This window comes from Brachypodium distachyon, chromosome 3, assembly GCF_000005505.3.
Source record: "Brachypodium distachyon strain Bd21 chromosome 3, Brachypodium_distachyon_v3.0, whole genome shotgun sequence".
Lineage (NCBI taxonomy): Eukaryota > Viridiplantae > Streptophyta > Magnoliopsida > Poales > Poaceae > Brachypodium > Brachypodium distachyon.
This window is the reverse complement of record NC_016133.3, coordinates 43,405,629-43,422,388: the sequence shown is the minus strand read 5'-3', so window position 1 is coordinate 43,422,388 and position 16,760 is coordinate 43,405,629. Positions and strand designations below refer to the sequence as shown.

The following is a 16,760-nucleotide window of genomic DNA, read 5'->3' as shown; positions in this document are numbered from 1 at the left end:
GGAAGTTTATCTCCGTATGTTAATTATGTTGACCAGTGAGAAATAAGCAACTAAATAGCCTAGCCTTGGTGGAGAAACACAGAGCCCTAGGCAATCACAATGTGACAAGAAGCTGGGGAGTCCATGACACCCAACTTAAAAATCTCAGAGCCAGCAGGTGAAGATGGATTCTCATCTCAGACCTAACAAATTATCCAGAATATTATGCGTTCTCCTAGCTTGGAATGTACACTTGAACAAAATAAGATACAATCGATTCTGAAAGAACTTGGGCAAGACAAAGAAATAGGAAATCGCTAATTAACCAACAGGGTACTACTTGGTTGCTAGCCCGTCAAGCATCCAGCAAAAGGACACTAATACATCAGCTTAATTAACTCTGATGATACGGCTGCTTGCTTCGTTGCTTTCCTGTTGAGTAGCTCAAATGAAAGGAGTCCCGAACCGTTTGAACTCCCATTATTTTCTTGCTTCTTCTCGAGCCTGGAAACGTTGGTTATATTATAATCAGCTGCTACCTGGTTCTTCTCAACCTGTATGTGGTGGTAAGAAATTTTAATTGAAGAACAACTTTGACGATTTTGGATAAAATGTCAACGTGTACTTAGAAAACTACAGAAGGATCTGTACAGTACTCTGGTTTACGAGTAGAAAGAGATGAAAACGGAAGGTAAAAGAGGGGAGGGACACGGGCATGCGCACCTTACTGAGAGTTAAGAGTCAGCACAGGAGGGGAGGAGCCTCCTTACAAGCTTCTTCATGCTGGATCCTGTTTCTTCGTGCTGGGATTCTGCTTCTGGAATCTGTTTGTTCGGAATAGAGGAGACCAAGTGGAAATACTCCCCGCCTTCTCTGCAGCGTCTTTGCAACTTGGGGCATTCCGCTATGCGTAGGAGTTTGAGGGCTGGGAGCCGCTCGAGGAGACCATGTGGGAATTCCTCTATCCCTGGACACGCCTCTATTGCCAATCGCTCAAGCGAAGTGAGGCCATCCATCCCATCAGGCAGCTCTTTCAGACCAGCACATCTAGCCACATTGAGATACGTAAGCTTGGCCAGATCTCCAAGGTTCGACGGCAGTGCCACCAAACGGTTGCATTCATGAATAGCCAAGGTCTCAAGGGACACAGGCAGCTTCGGAATCTCCAGCAAACTGTCACATGTGCTAATCAGTAACCTTTCAAGTTGAGGCAGCAGAAGGGTCTCCTCAGACGATGAACAGTTCCCTTCCAGGTCATCACAAAACAAAATACTCAGAGTGCGGAGGCGAGCGAAGCTCCGGAGCTCCTCCACTGGCCAGTGGACAAATTCTTCGCATTGTAAAAACTCCAAATCTTCCACAGAGGAAAACCATTCCGGAAAACCAAGGAGCGACTTGGACAATCCAGATGTTGGCACGAAAGAGGTGGGGTCATTCAGACTCAAATTCTGAAGTGTTCCAAAAGATCGGTTTGCCAGCGACCTAACAGTTAACCTCACAACAGATGACCAAGAATCCAAAGGCATGCTTTGAGGAATAATACCGGTTCCATCCCACTCAAGCATAGACAGCACTGTTAGATGCAAGAATGAACTGATTGGAACACTACAGCATTGCCATATCGCCAGGTTTTCCAGAACGGGGCAGACAGGAACACTTGGAAGTTTTGGACAGCTCCATAAGCTTATCCGTTCAAGCACCGGAAACATTATCAGGCTATTGGGATGTCCTGCACTATTCTCCGTCCATCTCTCCAAACTCGATAAACAAGATAAGGACATCTCCTTTAGTTTTGGAAAATATTGTAGACAGGTATCGTATCCTCTTGCTTGCCCATCAATGCTCTTACACAATGTGGTCAGGCTATCCATATTTGCTACACGCAGATACTCAAGAGAAACTGACAACCATACTATAGGTAGATCCTTACACCACGGGCAGTGGGAAACTGTGAGTTTTCTTAAGCACCGAAACATCCCAGGGTCTCTCATCCACTGTGATATTTCCAGGCCATTATATCCATGTACCTCCAAAGTTTTGAGCTTACTATGAGGCGAAAGAGACTCCAACACTAGCTCCTCATTACTGACCTCATCGCCAGGCATGCGAGGCTCTTCCGGTCCCCAATGCATGAACAGTTCACCTACATTTTGCTTCAGGTGGAGATTGGCTTCTTTTGCATTTGAGCCACTCTTGATGTTTTTCAAATTGCAGAGTTCCAACCTGTTGCCAAGGTGACACAGATCTTTGAGCTCCTCAATTCCATGACCAGCTTCAGTTCCCACGATAAACTTTGTTAGTGTGTGAAGGTTGTTTAGTTGACCGATGTTAGGAGGCATCCGTTCCAAACTGTTACATCCAAGAAGATTAAGGTGGATGAGCTTCCTCATTGCTCCCATACCATCCGGTAAATATCTTAGTTTTGAGCAATCAGTCAGCGTCAATGATTGTAAATAATACAAGATACATATTGACTCTGGCAATCTAACAATGTCCGAACTAGAGAAGTCAAGGTAGCGCAAATGTTTTGCATTTACGACCTGGCTATTGGTAATAGAATGGCTGTCACAACGCAGCGCTCTTAAAGACATCAAGTTCAACTCCTCAAGATGTCCGTGCAAACTTAAAGGAATTAAAAAAGTGCGGAGGTATCTTGTGCCTTTGAGTACTCCACTGATTTGTTTCACTCCTGGACCAATCTGCATGTGACGGACATGCTCTACATATGCTTTCGGCTCAATCAGTTTTTCTATTATTGCACTTTCGTCCGAGACATCTTTTGCTAGGTCATGCATTAAATCATGCATTTTACAACTGATTGTGTCATATGCAGAGTGGATGAAATCTTGCTCCTTGGATAAAACAGTTTGCCATCCATAGTTGGATCAATACTTCCTTCTCCATCTCGGCATCCTTAGGGAAGATTCCACAAAAGGCAAAACACTGCTTCATTTCTGATGATAAGTGTCTGTAGCTTAATTTTAGTATGGATATTATCTCATCTTTGCCTCTGTCATTATCTCCAATGTTGCTTTCTTTGATGGCCTTCCATTCCTGCACTTGTTGTTTTGAACTCATCAAGCCGCCCATTGTCTTCAGCGCAAGAGGCAGCCCCTTGCATTTCTTCACAATACATTTGCCGATGGTGACAAACTCTGCCAGCTCTTGAACTCCTTTGCTAAATGCTTTTCTAGAGAATAATTCCCATGAATCATCTTCACTCAGACATGCTAGCTCGTGAGGTTTTATCGTGCCCATTATAGAGGCTACTTGCTGGCTTCGACATGTGACAACTATAACGCTTCCCGGTCCACCAACCGAACATAAGAGTGGCTCCAACTCCTCCTCCCACTTTCTCTCTTCTTCATTCCATACATCATCAAGAACGAGTAGAAACCTCTGCTTGCCAATAGCTTCCTCAAGTCGGCATCTCAACAGCTCTATGGTGTCAGGCAAGTTGCATCTGTCACTTGTAGCCAATTCAATGACTGACTTAACAAGGGCAGTGGCTTCGAAGTTCTCCGAGACACAATGCCACACCTTCAGCTTGAAATGTTGTTGAACTCTGCTATCGTTGTACACCATCTTGGCAAGTGCTGTCTTGCCCAAACCACCCATCCCAAAGATGGGCAGCACCTGCACCTGGTGCTGATCTTGCTGGCCAAGCAACGAATTCACTACCACCTCCTTGTCGTCATCTCTGCCAAAGATCTCTGCAGACTGATCAAGTGCTGCGTGCGTCTGCCGATGAAGAACTTGTGGTGCCTCCACACGGTTCTCCACCAGGCCAAACGTGTTGATCTCCACAACAAGCTTATTGATCTTCTCAAGGACGTTGTTGAGCTTCCTGCTCATGGTAAGACGGAAGAGAAGCGGGCTGTGTAACGTGAAGTGGCTGAGTACCTTGAGTGTCTTGGACTCGCCGATCTGGGCTTCACGCCGCAGTGCCTCATACTGGAAGTCATCGAGGACATCATCTGCCTCGTAGGCGACGGTCCTGAAGTCCTTCATCCACCTCTTGACGTACTGGTTGGTCTCGCTCTTCACCTCGGCGTCCGCCAGCTTGCACTGGACTGCCAGCAGCTGGCGCTCCAGCTTGCGGCGGTCATCGTCGAGGCCACACATGCGGGTTATGGTCTGGACGAGAACGTCCGCAGCCTTGCCGGCCACGGCGCGCACCATGGGGAGAAGCAGGGACTCAGCCATGGTTCTCTCTCAGGCTGGTAGCTAGCTGCACTAAGGAAAGATAAGAGATGAAGCTGCAGCCAACCACGAGCTAATATGAGAGATCTAGTGGTGTAGGCTAAAGCTTGCAGTACCTGTAAATTAAGCTCACTGACCTTTCTGCCAATAATGCAAGCACTGGTGTGGTGTGTATTGCTCAGTCCATCGTTTTCATTTCATTTTCTTTGCATTTTCTTCATTGCCTAGTCCTGGATGAAAACGCCACGCTTTAGGAAAAAATGTGCCCTGCATCTTATCACAGTTGAAAAATCCTGCTTCCTGAAGTTACAGGGCAATAAATGGGCAATCCCTATGCAATTTCTCCTACCTTTGAAATATCCTACCAGAACAACTCCTGGAGTTTTCTCGCTTTTTTGCACACAAGAATTTATAGAGATTTATGGGAATAGACAATGTATAAAAATAATTCAGAGGATGATTCCTCCAGTCTCCAGAAAGCACATAGTCGCATGCAGTTTCTATCAATCAAATCAGCAGAGATTGTATTTCCGAAAATACATAACAATTTAGCACTGCACAGAAACACCTCCACAGTCTTTATGCTCATTTTGACAATTCCAAAGGGTATCATTATTCTAAAATGTTTTCCAGTGTAAAGCATGTACCTGAATCTAAACCATATTTCTACCATGTAAATGAAGGCAGAACATAGGATGGGTATGCGCTATGCTTGCAACACAATGTACTGACGGTATCATCTCCAGCAGTTTCTCCGAATTCACCGAGCCCAAGTTCGGACGCATGGATCCCTCCAGTAATGAATGCAGAAGCCATTCCTACTCCATTTGCGCCTTTAATGTCGTGGTGCAGCGAATCCCCCACAGTGATACATTCATGGGTTTCAACACCTGCTAGGGACATTGCTGATGTATAGATAACCTGAGAAAGAACATGGGAGCGCCTTGCAAGGGTCAGTTACCACAAAAATATTTAAATACAGACGATGTCATATCATGATTAAGTAGTTGAATTGTTTGTTTAAGCTACAAAAGGGAGACATGTCATGTATTACCTTATCAGGCTTCCCCATCCATTTTACTTCACCACCAAGACTCTCATATTTTGCTGCCAGAGTGCCTAAAAGAGAAACAAATGGAGCATTTCTGTTCTGTTGTAACCATCAGTTCGCACAATTAAAGGCAGTAATATTTGCATCATATCTCAGAAATAAAGAATATGCCTGATTTGTAGTGTAGGGTAGCCAAGCAGATAAATTCAATTAAAAAAATTCTGGTATCTGGTATAACTTTTAAATAATGGCATCAAATATGAAACACATTAACTCACCAGGCATGACACACAGGTCTCGAGCTTCAACAGTGACATAATCTGGATTAGCTACCACCATTGGTAGTCGCTTCTGTATGCCAAGCACTAGAACCTGCTCAAGCTCCCCAAGACTTTTGGGAAGTGGATCACCTGAAGGTAAACCCAGGGCTTCAGTACCATGGGCTAGTATGAAGTCTGCATCATCAACATTGCTCACAACTTGCAAACCAAGACCCTAACAGGAGAACACAAATACTGATTAGATCAAATCCATTTCTGGTCCAAATACAACCAACAAACTTGTTAAACGAGAATGAAAAATCCTTTTTCATAAATATTTTGTATCGCACAATAGTACTAATGACACTTGGATATCCCACACGTGTCATTATGAATACTTCTCCATACATGTTAAGATGCCTTCAGATATTTGATGAGAACATATGCCACGCCAAATTGGATGCTAATACACCTTGAAAGAAACAATTGCTAGATAAAGGTAACAGGACAACAAACCTCCAGAGAAATTGCACCTCGACTGCCCCACGTAAGATGGACACACTTCCTTCCAAGAGCTGCAAACCATGGGTCTTCCCTCCTATGTTTACAAAAAATCAAATCAGCAGTTCATCTTAAGATTCAAGTAAGTTGCAATGCATAACAGAACCGCAGAAGAAACATCAGCACCAAAGCTTACTTCTGAAGGTACTGATGCGTGAGCTCCCCGCTAGTGACCGCCGCGAGGAAACAAGACGTGTCAAACCCGAGGCTCCCCAGCTTCTCCATGGTCACCGACGCCCGCCTCGAGGAGTTGCTGATTATCACCATCTTGGCTCCAAACCCAGCAAGCTTCTCCACTGAAACACCCATATCTCAGTTAGCAATGTCACATTGCAGCACAAAGAGTCAATGGGTAGACTGAACACGATAAATTTACAGTGCCTGGATGGATCAACATACGTGCAAGAATGGCGCCAGGGTAGGGTTTCTTCCCGTCGTGAAGAACACCAAACTGGTCCAGGAACCATGCCTGCAAGACAAACTCAGCCGTGACCAAATTGGTAGCAGTAGCAAAATGGAAGGACGGATGCACGGATGCTCTATGTGCGCAGAGGAAAAAGCTCAATTTCCGCCCCAATTCCTAGCAGCTGGAAATCCCGCGTTCCCCGCGAACCATCGAATCCGCTGTTGCGTGATTCGGTTTACCAGAATGAATTCGCGTTTCCATGGATAATCCATGGGGGTTCCTAGTGCTACTGGTTACTCGGAAGTTGAGAGCGAAAGCGGCGGCGATTCTGCGCAGAGTTATTGATTTGACAGTTGGGGGGAAGTGGAGGGGAGAGCTTGCCTTGAAGCGGCCGGATTCCGCGAGGGGTCGGATCCCGGCTAGACTCTCGAACGCCGGCACTGCCCGGGGCGCCGCCATTCTCCCTCCCCGCCGCCGCCGCGTGACGAGAGCACCTGCGGGGAGAGCGGAGGCGCGGAAGCAGAGAAGAGAGACGGAAGGGGTGCTTTTGGTGAGGAGGGGGCAAGGCAAGACGACACCAACCAACCAGCCTTGTGTGGCCTGCGGCTGGGTCTGGGGTAACGGTTAACGAGCGGCGGGTACGCCGTGTGACTGCAGCATCTCGCCGGCCGGCGACCACCGTCCGGCCAGGTGACAGCAGACCATGACTAGTTCAAGCAATGCAGCATAGAAGAATTTCTATCAGCATTCGTGCACATAACCTGGCACAACATTTTACAGACGGCAGATGAGATCATTTTGGTTGCAATATCATCGAACTTCACATCTCCAGCTTGAACTTCTCAAGCCAGTCTGCCAGTGCAAGCAAAACATAATAGTAAACAGCACCTGCTTTCACAGCGAAGGCACGACGAAGCTCACTGAGGCGCGGTGGCGAAAACAGTTGCCACAATTTCGTGATCTGATCGTCCTGAACTCTTGAATACGGTTTCGGAAACAAAGGTTTACATTCAGCTATGCTAGTATTACAAAACTCATAAGCAACGGATCCATCGATCTGTCAGGGATGGCACAAAAGTGGAGAGGCTGCCTCCTCAGTTCAGCTTCTCGATGAGCTCGTTGATCTTGTCCCCGCGGTTGCCCGAGTCGCCGCCGTCCTTGAACGGTTTCTTCTTCATCATCAGCCTTCTCTCCGGGCACTTGAGCTTGAAAGGCATGAGGAACCTCGAAGCTTCTCTGAAGTGAGGTCCGACTGCTGTGATCTGGTGCACGATGTCTTCTAGACATATGATGCCATGCTCTCCAAGAGCCTGTTTTCAGCATAAAAGCACAGATGAAATGTTTCAGCATCCATTATGAAATCGTGATAAGCAATTCTGGATATTTAGCTCTGCTAAAGGAATGTGTATAGCAATGAAAATAATTAACCAGAGAGATCTCTTAACCAAACTGAAGTAGTGTGTTAAGTTTAGAGCATCTGAACCTAACAAATACTCATATTGATTTAGAATTGGATACCGAAGAAATTTCAAGTTTTGTAAAATGGTAGACAGCACTATCAGAGCCTTATAGATACTTCTGAAGTTTAGTTCTAGGTTGCCGTAAACAAAATTTACACATGTCCTCAAATTTGTGCACACATGCCATGAACCTACTCATGTCCTCAAAGCTGTAGACACATGCCATGAACCTGAATCTTCAGAAGATGTTACTGAACAATACCTTCTCAATTAGATCGTTGCTGGTAAGAGGGAAAGGCTCCTTGTCGAAAAACCCGCGGCCCTTCTTGTAAATCAGCTCCTTAACATTCTTAAAATTTGGGAACCTATTGCAACACACACCATTTAACATTAATCACTGTAAGCTACAAACTAACAAAACAATGAATCAGGTTTTTATTCAAGCAACACAACATATAAGAATGTCTTTACTCAGTCATTACCCATAGGTGACAAAGGGTCCAACAGCAGCAAGCCTCTTCAAATTCACCTCGCTGGCCCTGAGGAACACGCCGGTCAGCACCTGCGTCAGCCGCAGCCTCGCCAAAATCTTCCTGATGTGCGGGTGCAATTCTTTAGTGCTGCAAGCAACCACACAAAAACAACAAATCAATCGATGCTAATCCATCATCACAAGCCAAAGAAAAAACAAAAAGCTTTCGGTTATCTACCGACCCGGGGATGCGGATGGCGAAGAGGAGCTGGGCGCCGTCGAGGTTCTCGGCCGGGCGGAGCCTGCGGGCCTTGAGTCGCGTGCGCATCCGCAGGAAGTCGAGCTCCTTGTTGCGGAACTCCCTGACGAACTCCTCGGGCCGCTTGATGGCGCCCTTGCCGTCGTCGCGGCGGCGCTGCCGCTTCGCCGCCTTGCGCTCCCTGTTCTTGATGGCCCAGTCCTCGTTCACCTTCCGCTTCTTCAGCACCGTCTCCCTCACGAACGGCAGCTGCTGCGTCCCCTCCTCCGCCATGGCCGCCATCGAACTAACCCACCGAGCTCCCGACGGCGGCGGCGATGCGAGCAGGAAGGGTTTGGGAAGAGAGGAGAGAATCGTAAGCGAAGGGATGTTTCTCTTAAGCGCTTGCAGTCCTTCTGTGGGCCGGGCCGGGCCCGACTAGTGGGCCTTGTTGGGCCTTCGGTTAGAGGCCCGTTCGGGCAAAAAGGGAATAACGGCGTCGTTCTGTTCCGTTCCGTTTGGGTCACGCAGTCGTACAAAACCTTTCTTCCTTCTGTGGAGGTCCAAGTCTAACCCTAGCCAGCCGTCAGCCCCCTTCTCACCAAGCGGCGAATACTCTCGGCGTTGGCGTCGGCAGCCCGCGATCGTCGCTCGCTGCGGCAGGGCCTTGCGGTGGGCCCCGACGAAGGTACTGCACACGTCCCCCGTTCATCGGCCTTGCAGTTTGTTCCACGGATTGATGCAGGCTTCTGCGGGACATTTGAGTAGGATTTTAGTTTCTGAGCGAATGAATTAATGGAGATGAGTTTGTTTTGATGTGGAATTCCGTTCGTTCGATGAGTCGGTGCTCATGATTTTGTTCCTTATACTCGTTCAGGTTTGGGAATTATTGAGGTCTGGGCAGGGAGTATACAATACAGTATGGCTGGGGATAACGCAGATGCGGCAACCAAGGAGATGGAGGCATTGAAAGTTGGGCAGGATCAAGGGACCAAAGTGAGTGCTGAGCTGTGCTGCAGAAAAAGTTTATTTGTTTGCCTGCACTGAATTTAACGGGCTGCTAATGTTTTTCTCTATCGATATGCATCGTTGCTTGTGTGTTTCAGTCTTTATTATGTTTGCAGAATTGCCCTTGTAATAGCTGTGAGAACTAGCCATTGTTTCATGTGATAATTGCTTGTTCATTGCCCATTGGTTTGCTTGTGCCCATGATTGAACTCAATATGTTTTATCATAATTTGTGCCCCAATTGTCCAACTTGCTGTTGCCAAGACTTTGATTATGTGACTGCAACACTCCGACAGGAACCAGCTACTGTGGTTACATGGATTGATGAACCTCATATATAATCCTTTGCTTGATTGGCTCTTGCACTGTTGGATATTTAGTTAGATGGTAAATAACTTTCCAATTTTGCTGCAGGAGAATTTGAATAAGGCTGTTAGTGTAGAATCGGATAGCAATGGTGGGGCTCCTGGAGCTCAGTCCTCAGTACCAGAGGATGATGATGAATTGCAAGTGGATGGCCCATCTCAAGACGGAGGAGCAGGTGGCGACTCTCTTTGCAAGTTCTCATTGCTGATTTTCTCATCTAGATCTTGAAATTTTGCTACTCTGTCTAGCATTTTGGAAATGTGAGTGTGAATCATGTGATTATTCTAACTGTTGTCTTTGAAATGGATATTTTCAGCGGCTGCAAAGAAGAAAAAGAAGAAAAGCAAGGCCAAGTGAGTTCTATTATTCAACTGAACCATTAATATTCTTGTTTGGTTTGTTCTGTTTTACGAGCATACATCATGTTTTCTGTAGAAAGAAGAAAGACCCCCTTCAGCAGACAGATCCTCCGTCAATCCCTGTTGATGAGCTTTTCCCTTCAGGAGATTTTCCTGAGGGTGAAATCCAGCAATACAAGGATGAGTAAGTATAAGTCTATCGCCAGTCGCCTTCTATTGTGATGAACTATTGGATGATAGGGTGATTATTATCTTCATCATTGATCCCATACTAGTACCTGGGTTGAAATTATATCGATGATTTAAACCTCTGAAAACTATGCATAAATAGTATGTATTTTGTTTCATGTTTTGCTGATGTCAAGCTCTATGTATATTAATTAATATTACTAACTGTAATTATATTGTGTTCCATAAACTAATCATGTTGTTGCTCCTCAGTAACTTATGGAGAACAACTAGTGAAGAAAAGAGAGAACTGGAACGGCTACAAAAGCCGATGTACAATTCTGTTCGCCGAGCGGCAGAAGTTCATAGACAGGTTTAAAATACGCTAGCCTCTCTCTTTTTGCAGCTTCATTTTCATTGTATCGGCAGTTGGTTACAAATCTAATGTATATTATGGTCTGCTAGGTGCGGAAATACATGAGGAGCATCGTGAAGCCTGGTATGTTAATGATTGAACTATGCGAAACTTTGGAAAACATGGTTCGGAAGCTTATCAAGGAAAATGGACTGCAAGCTGGTATTGCCTTTCCAACAGGATGCTCCTTGAATTGGTATGGCATTCCTCTAGTGTGCTTCTAAGTACTGCGTCGCCTTCTTATATTGACGAAAATATTCAATGCTTAGGGTTGCAGCTCACTGGACTCCAAATTCTGGTGATAAAACTGTACTGCAATATGATGATGTGATGAAGCTGGATTTTGGGACACATATAGATGGTCTGTTGTATTATTTTTTTCTGTCCTTTCTTCAATGTTTTTGTTGTATGTTTTGAATGGTTTTGTCATTGAAATTTAGAAGTATGAATCCATGCTATTTCTAAATGCAAAAACTGACATGATATTGTGATTCTGCCCAGGGCTCATAGTTGATTGTGCATTTACTGTTGCATTCAATCCCATGTATGATCCATTGCTTCAGGCAACGAGAGATGCCACAAATACTGGAATCAAGGTAATTTCTACACTTTTTGTTCACTCATTGAAGGCCATTCAAACACTCGGATATACCAAACGAATCTTTCCCATAAGCACCTTTACACATGGTATTTCTGATAGGAACTCTACTAGCTGGAAGAACACATTGATAGGGTTTCATTGAAAATCTTCTTTTGAATACTTGATTGTAGTGTTTATGTGTTACAGTGTGTTGTCATCTCTCTAGTTCTTTGTGTATAGCGATTTCATTGGTCTGATTTGAGTTTTTTTTTTGCACTTAATGATCTGATACATTGCTATTTGAAATCATTTCCCCTTATTATTATTCAACAATTGATTTCTCCTTCGTTTCAGGAAGCTGGAGTAGATGCACGGCTTTGTGATGTCGGTGCTGCAATCCAAGAAGTCATGGAGTCATATGAGGTTGAAATTAATGGGAAAGTTTTCCAAGGTGTGCGCTGTTTCATTTTTTCCCCATTCTGAGCTGATAGAAGTAGTGGCAGAATGATGATTCAAATTGCTTCTTTTTTGTGGCAGTAAAAAGTGTGCGAAACCTCAATGGACACAGCATTGGACCATACCAAATCCATGCTGGAAAATCGGTTCCAATTGTAAAAGGTGGAGAGCAAACAAAAATGGAGGAGGGTGAATTTTATGCCATTGAAACTTTTGGATCTACAGGTATGTCACTCTGTATTGCTTTACTCATAGATCCAAACAGCATTGGACCATAAAATAACATGGAAGGGTGATTAAGTTCTTGTCTAAACAACAGTTATCTGTTTTCTTCTACTTTGACTCATGATTAAGTTCTTGACGAATTTTACATTTCACGATGGTGGTTATGTTTTGCAGGGAAGGGTTTTGTCAGGGAAGACATGGAATGCAGTCACTACATGAAGAACTTTGATGTTGGGCATGTACCATTGAGGGTAGCGAAAGCCAAGCAACTACTTGGGACAATCAACAACAACTTTGGAACGCTTGCTTTTTGCCGCCGGTACTTGGACCGGATTGGTGAGACCAAGTATCTCATGGCACTGAAAAATCTATGTGATGTTGGCATTGTCCAGGTATTTAAATGCTCCATTTCTACTGTAATGTCTGAACCTTATCAAGAACATATCTAGTTACGATTTCCCTCCCTGCTTGCAGCCCTACCCTCCGTTATGTGATGTGAGGGGAAGTTATGTATCTCAATTCGAGCATACCATCTTACTCCGGCCGACCTGTAAAGAAGTCATATCGAGAGGTGATGACTACTGATGGGTGCTGCAGATTCTGCTCTCTGTACCGGTTGCCTGCGCAATTAGTGTGCACCATCCTGGGCAACCTGTGTTCTTTATGGATTAAATGACACATCAAGATCAGACAAATAATGTTGCAGCATGTTTACACTTTCTTGTTTTCTCAGTTGAAATTGTGGAACTGGTTTGTAAGAATTGCTACCTTGTTGTATTTTGCTGTATTCCTCTATAAAAGATGAGTCTACCATTCAAACAGTACAAACCTTTTTGGTTCGGAACAAGTCCTTCCCGCTCCGCCCTGTTCTGATGGTGCTTCTCCGGTTCCAACGAGGAGCGCGTGGAGGGTTCAGTATGTCATTACCTTTTTGGACATGACTAGTGAGCTTGCATTGCTCGTCTCCACAATACGTGTTTTTTAAATTTAAATTTTTAATGTATAAGTTATTTATTATTATTGTTTTTCTCATTGAACCGTTATTATAATAGTTATGATTATGTAGCAATGTAACTATAAAATCCACGAGCGCATAGATATATTACATTTAGGTACCGAAATATTACAACTCGACAGAAATTGGAAGCAATAATTAAAATACAAGTATTCCACAATATTATCCACTATTCTATTAAATCGGTGAATGTCCATTTTTCTATGCGGTCAAGAACGTCTCGTTTCCGGGATAGATATTGTCTACAACTTCATTGAGTTCATGCTTTAAAATATGTGCCAAAAATCGTCGTTTGAGCAAGAAGTCGTCCTACACATGCGTCATAAAACATGGTCATAAAAAATTCATGTGATAATCTGGTACAAATGAGCATGTTAAAAACACTCACCGTCGGTATTGAATAATGTAGCCTTTCATTGTGATATGAGTGCATGAAATTGAAAACCAAATATCCAGACAGACCACTGCAAACATATGTAACGTTATAGTGTGCGTTGAAATAAGTGAGATAAGATTGTGTGGAAGTGAGAAACTTCGTACCCATGATAGTTCCTTGGAATAACATCAGAAACTTTGCATTCCCATTTACATATATCATCGTTCCATCCAGGATTTGCAACTTCGAGGGCAAGTCATCGTGATAAAATAGTCTGGTTTGCCCCACCGCTGAACTATGGCCATTGCATCAAGGAACCTCCGTTGCATGTCTCGGTCACCGCCAGGAAAGCTGCGTGGAAGCACGATTCTTTTCCCGATGCGATCACCGCGTGCCTCGCCAGCTGCGATGGTGTCAGCCAGACCCTACAGAATGAACGCATATATCCAATCAGTAAAGATTCAATATATGACGTAATGGCGAAATAAAAAATAATAATATTGATTTGGTCATATGATGTTACCTGGTAAAGGTCAGCTCGTATAATCTTTTGGTTGCTAGGATTAGAGTACCAGTCTAGCCTCATAGTCTCAATCTTTATGCACATGCCCACAGCCCATTGTTGGAAAAGGCGCCCCCCGAACAAAATGATATTAGTAGTACTGCCTTGCACTAACAAATTTCTTGGACTCCTCTGCATCGCAGGGATCCTCATCTTCGTCGCCGTCCATGTCATCTATATAACAAATTGTTAAAAAAATATACCAGTTTGGATGGTAGACTGATTTTTTTATTAGAATTAGCAATGATGATCATGCCTGTTGGTAAAACAGTGTCAGGAGTATGGTCTTCATGAGGCAAATCAGTGGCCTGGTCATTCTGTCGTGCAGAATCAGTAGCATGATCTTCATGCCGTTGGTGTAAATTAGTGGCTTGGTCTTCATCTAGTACAGATGTACCAAATGGATCTGAAACAATGTTGATAATATAAAATGCAATAACCATAGCTGAGAAACAAAAATTTGTCATGACAAACCAACAGAAATTAAATCTGACGCTTTGTAAATACCTGTCGGTAAATCAGAATTGTCCACTGAATGTTCCAGAGTGTGATCAGTTTCTTCAAAATATGGCATCTTACGGTTCCAACCGGTCTCCCCACCCGGGAAAAACAATGGGTATGCCAAGGGATCATAGCACCCATAGTATGCTCTAATATATAGAGGACGTCCTCCTCCTTTTGCATGCACGACAACACTCCTATCAAAGACTTTCGTCGGGTCGTTCCCTTCAACCCAAATCGCAGCCACTTCAGAAGTCGTGGGTGCATTGTACCTCGACGCTGATCCAAGGTTATATTTGTGTTCAGCTCAATCTTGTACTCATCTAGATTTGAGAACGACCCGACGGTCTTGAAAGTCTGCACATAAGGGTTGTGCTCAAGTATACTCAGAATTTTTCGAATGAGGTCTACATTAAGATCAGGTGACCTCTGGATCATGTGAGACAACGTTTGATCACCATCATAAATGTAAAGCTGCAAATGCCGTGGTCCATTTTCCGCTAGGCACCAAATCATCCACTTTGTGGTACAGCATGCCATGTGCACGGAATGTAAATATGCCGGTCCCTACCGCAGTGCTGACTCGGCGGTCAAGTGTAACTCCAAGACTTGTGAATGAGAAGTGAGAGTTGAAATACCGGATATTCTCTCGGAAATACTTAGCATCGTCGTCGTCCTGACTGGTCTATAACCGCTTCAACTCTTCAGGGACATCTGGAATGAATACACAGATTTTTCCTTTTCTACAACAAAGTGCAGGCCCCTCGTACTGAAACCTTGTTGCTTCACAATGGCCGCAGTCTCTGACTTTTCTGAGGACATGGTGTTCTCTGGGTAGATCTCAGTAGACACTATCAAAACTATCATGCTCCGGTATTCCACCAACAGCCTGACGTTCGTCTCGGACCGATTCATACTCAACATCTACAAGTGTAAGTAAAATGGACAATTAAGGAGTACTATCCTAGTTGTATATGATAGTGCTGTAATAAAAAACTGAGATGTTAATGTACATACGTTCCCTGAATAATGTTTCTTCCTCCTCAATGTCATTATCGTCTGCCTCATTGCCCTCATTAGGTTATGTGTCAGCATTCCCAAATGATATTCAAACTATATTAATACGAGCTTATGTACCTTCTGAGTCTAATGGTTGTTCAGCAGGCTCAAATGATATTCAAACTATATTAATACGAGCTTATGTACCTTCTGAGTCTGATGGTTGTTCAGCAGGCTCAAATATTCCATATACATCGTTTGTTTCATCATTTCTTTCATAATTGTCTGGTTGCCCCGCATCTAGGGACTCTTCCATTCCTCGCCTCTTGTCGCTTTCTTGGTTCAGCTGAGGTGTTTGAACCTCTATCAATTGTGTTAAAAGCCTTGCAAAGTGTTGAAATCACAAGAATATTATTGTAGTGTTGTTGTTATTGACCTCGTACCAAGGCGTTAAGGTATTACCTTGTGTACTATCTCGTATTACGGTGGACTTGTTTTTGTTTTGCTGGTTCTGTCCAGAAGGCATAAGAACAGCCCTCCTTCGCCCAGAATTGCTTGCATCTGGTATGCGTCATTCCTGCGTAACCAATCGGACTCATCGTCGTAGTTTACATTGTCCTTGCTTGATAAGCCTACAGGGAAATAGCAAAAATCACATCAGTCAGTAATTGAACAATCTGCAAGCTCAGAATATGCAATTTCAAATTTATGGAAGTACAGGACCTGCACATCCTATTTGTTGTAGTTGTTGGGTGAGAGCTGATTGTCCAGTTGGTTGTGTAGGAGTCCTATTGGTATTGACCTCGAGGAGGGCCTCCTTTTTGTTACTTTGCTCGCGTGAGTGGCGTTGTCGCTTCAAATGTGCATAATAAAATCGATCCAGAATACGATGAAAATAAAAAGTATCCACAAATGCAAAGTATCTCTTCAAGATGCAGAAGAAAAATGGAATGTGTACCTCATATGTTAAGCTTAAAATATAAAAGAATGCAGTTATGAACACTACCTTGTGTAATGGATAGGGGTGTATGTGGCACAGTGTCCGTGCCATTGGTAACTGCAGCTGAAGCTTGTTTATTTTCGTTGGCTTCACGCCGTCT

At 44.1% G+C, this 16,760-nt stretch overlaps 4 protein-coding genes across 5 annotated transcripts; 1 reads left to right on the top strand and 3 right to left on the bottom strand.

The window, feature by feature from the left end:
- Nucleotides 1-144: 144 nt before the first annotated feature.
- LOC100822717 (disease resistance protein RGA2) lies at nucleotides 145-4,262 on the bottom strand. The gene is given in 3 exon segments (XM_024460879.1): nucleotides 145-533; nucleotides 703-2,835; nucleotides 2,837-4,262. Coding segments are annotated over 2 exon segments (3,471 nt in total). The 5' UTR covers nucleotides 4,186-4,262; the 3' UTR covers nucleotides 145-533; nucleotides 703-713.
- A 125-nt stretch (nucleotides 4,263-4,387) lies between these two features.
- LOC100830129 lies at nucleotides 4,388-7,062 on the bottom strand. Of its 2 annotated transcripts, XM_014899936.2 has the most exons (8): nucleotides 6,842-7,062; nucleotides 6,454-6,523; nucleotides 6,191-6,350; nucleotides 6,010-6,091; nucleotides 5,512-5,728; nucleotides 5,237-5,301; nucleotides 4,830-5,103; nucleotides 4,388-4,412 (listed from the first exon to the last, which is right to left on the bottom strand). In XM_014899936.2, exons 1-7 carry the CDS (start codon nucleotides 6,917-6,919, stop codon nucleotides 4,849-4,851), a joined length of 927 nt encoding a protein of 308 aa, XP_014755422.1. In that variant the 5' UTR covers nucleotides 6,920-7,062; the 3' UTR covers nucleotides 4,388-4,412; nucleotides 4,830-4,848. The 2 variants fall into 2 exon arrangements, with proteins under 2 accessions (XP_014755422.1, XP_003574862.1); XM_003574814.3 differs by lacking the exon at nucleotides 4,388-4,412 and having other exon boundaries at nucleotides 4,654-5,103; nucleotides 6,842-7,061.
- Nucleotides 7,063-7,248: 186 nt separating this feature from the next.
- Nucleotides 7,249-9,009, bottom strand: LOC100829822 (60S ribosomal protein L7-2). The gene is made up of 4 exons (XM_003574813.4): nucleotides 8,635-9,009; nucleotides 8,403-8,540; nucleotides 8,183-8,285; nucleotides 7,249-7,770 (listed from the first exon to the last, which is right to left on the bottom strand). The coding sequence occupies exons 1-4, from the start codon at nucleotides 8,931-8,933 to the stop codon at nucleotides 7,555-7,557; spliced, it is 756 nt and encodes a 251-aa protein (XP_003574861.1). The 5' UTR covers nucleotides 8,934-9,009; the 3' UTR covers nucleotides 7,249-7,554.
- A 148-nt stretch (nucleotides 9,010-9,157) lies between these two features.
- LOC100829515 (methionine aminopeptidase 2B) lies at nucleotides 9,158-13,035 on the top strand. Its single transcript, XM_010237056.3, has 13 exons — nucleotides 9,158-9,318; nucleotides 9,508-9,626; nucleotides 10,053-10,179; nucleotides 10,321-10,357; nucleotides 10,440-10,547; nucleotides 10,805-10,904; nucleotides 10,997-11,142; nucleotides 11,216-11,307; nucleotides 11,448-11,542; nucleotides 11,881-11,977; nucleotides 12,064-12,207; nucleotides 12,382-12,599; nucleotides 12,682-13,035. The coding sequence occupies exons 2-13, from the start codon at nucleotides 9,552-9,554 to the stop codon at nucleotides 12,790-12,792; spliced, it is 1,350 nt and encodes a 449-aa protein (XP_010235358.1). The 5' UTR covers nucleotides 9,158-9,318; nucleotides 9,508-9,551; the 3' UTR covers nucleotides 12,793-13,035.
- Nucleotides 13,036-16,760: the final 3,725 nt, after the last annotated feature.

Coding starts and splice junctions, on each gene's coding strand:
- LOC100830129 (XM_014899936.2), bottom strand. CDS start 6,919: ATGGCGGCGCCCCGGGCAGTGCCGGCGTTCGAGAGTCTAGCCGGGATC. Junction 5,302..5,511: donor AGACCTGTGTGTCATGCCTG/GTGAGTTAATGT, acceptor TTTCTCTTTTAG/GCACTCTGGCAGCAAAATAT. Junction 5,104..5,236: donor GGATGGGGAAGCCTGATAAG/GTAATACATGAC, acceptor GTTCTTTCTCAG/GTTATCTATACATCAGCAAT.
- LOC100829822 (XM_003574813.4), bottom strand. CDS start 8,933: ATGGCGGCCATGGCGGAGGAGGGGACGCAGCAGCTGCCGTTCGTGAGG. Junction 8,541..8,634: donor TTCGCCATCCGCATCCCCGG/GTCGGTAGATAA, acceptor GGTTGCTTGCAG/CACTAAAGAATTGCACCCGC. Junction 7,771..8,182: donor GCAACGATCTAATTGAGAAG/GTATTGTTCAGT, acceptor TGCTGAAAACAG/GCTCTTGGAGAGCATGGCAT.
- LOC100829515 (XM_010237056.3), top strand. CDS start 9,552: ATGGCTGGGGATAACGCAGATGCGGCAACCAAGGAGATGGAGGCATTG. Junction 10,548..10,804: donor ATCCAGCAATACAAGGATGA/GTAAGTATAAGT, acceptor GTTGCTCCTCAG/TAACTTATGGAGAACAACTA. Junction 10,905..10,996: donor CGGCAGAAGTTCATAGACAG/GTTTAAAATACG, acceptor ATGGTCTGCTAG/GTGCGGAAATACATGAGGAG.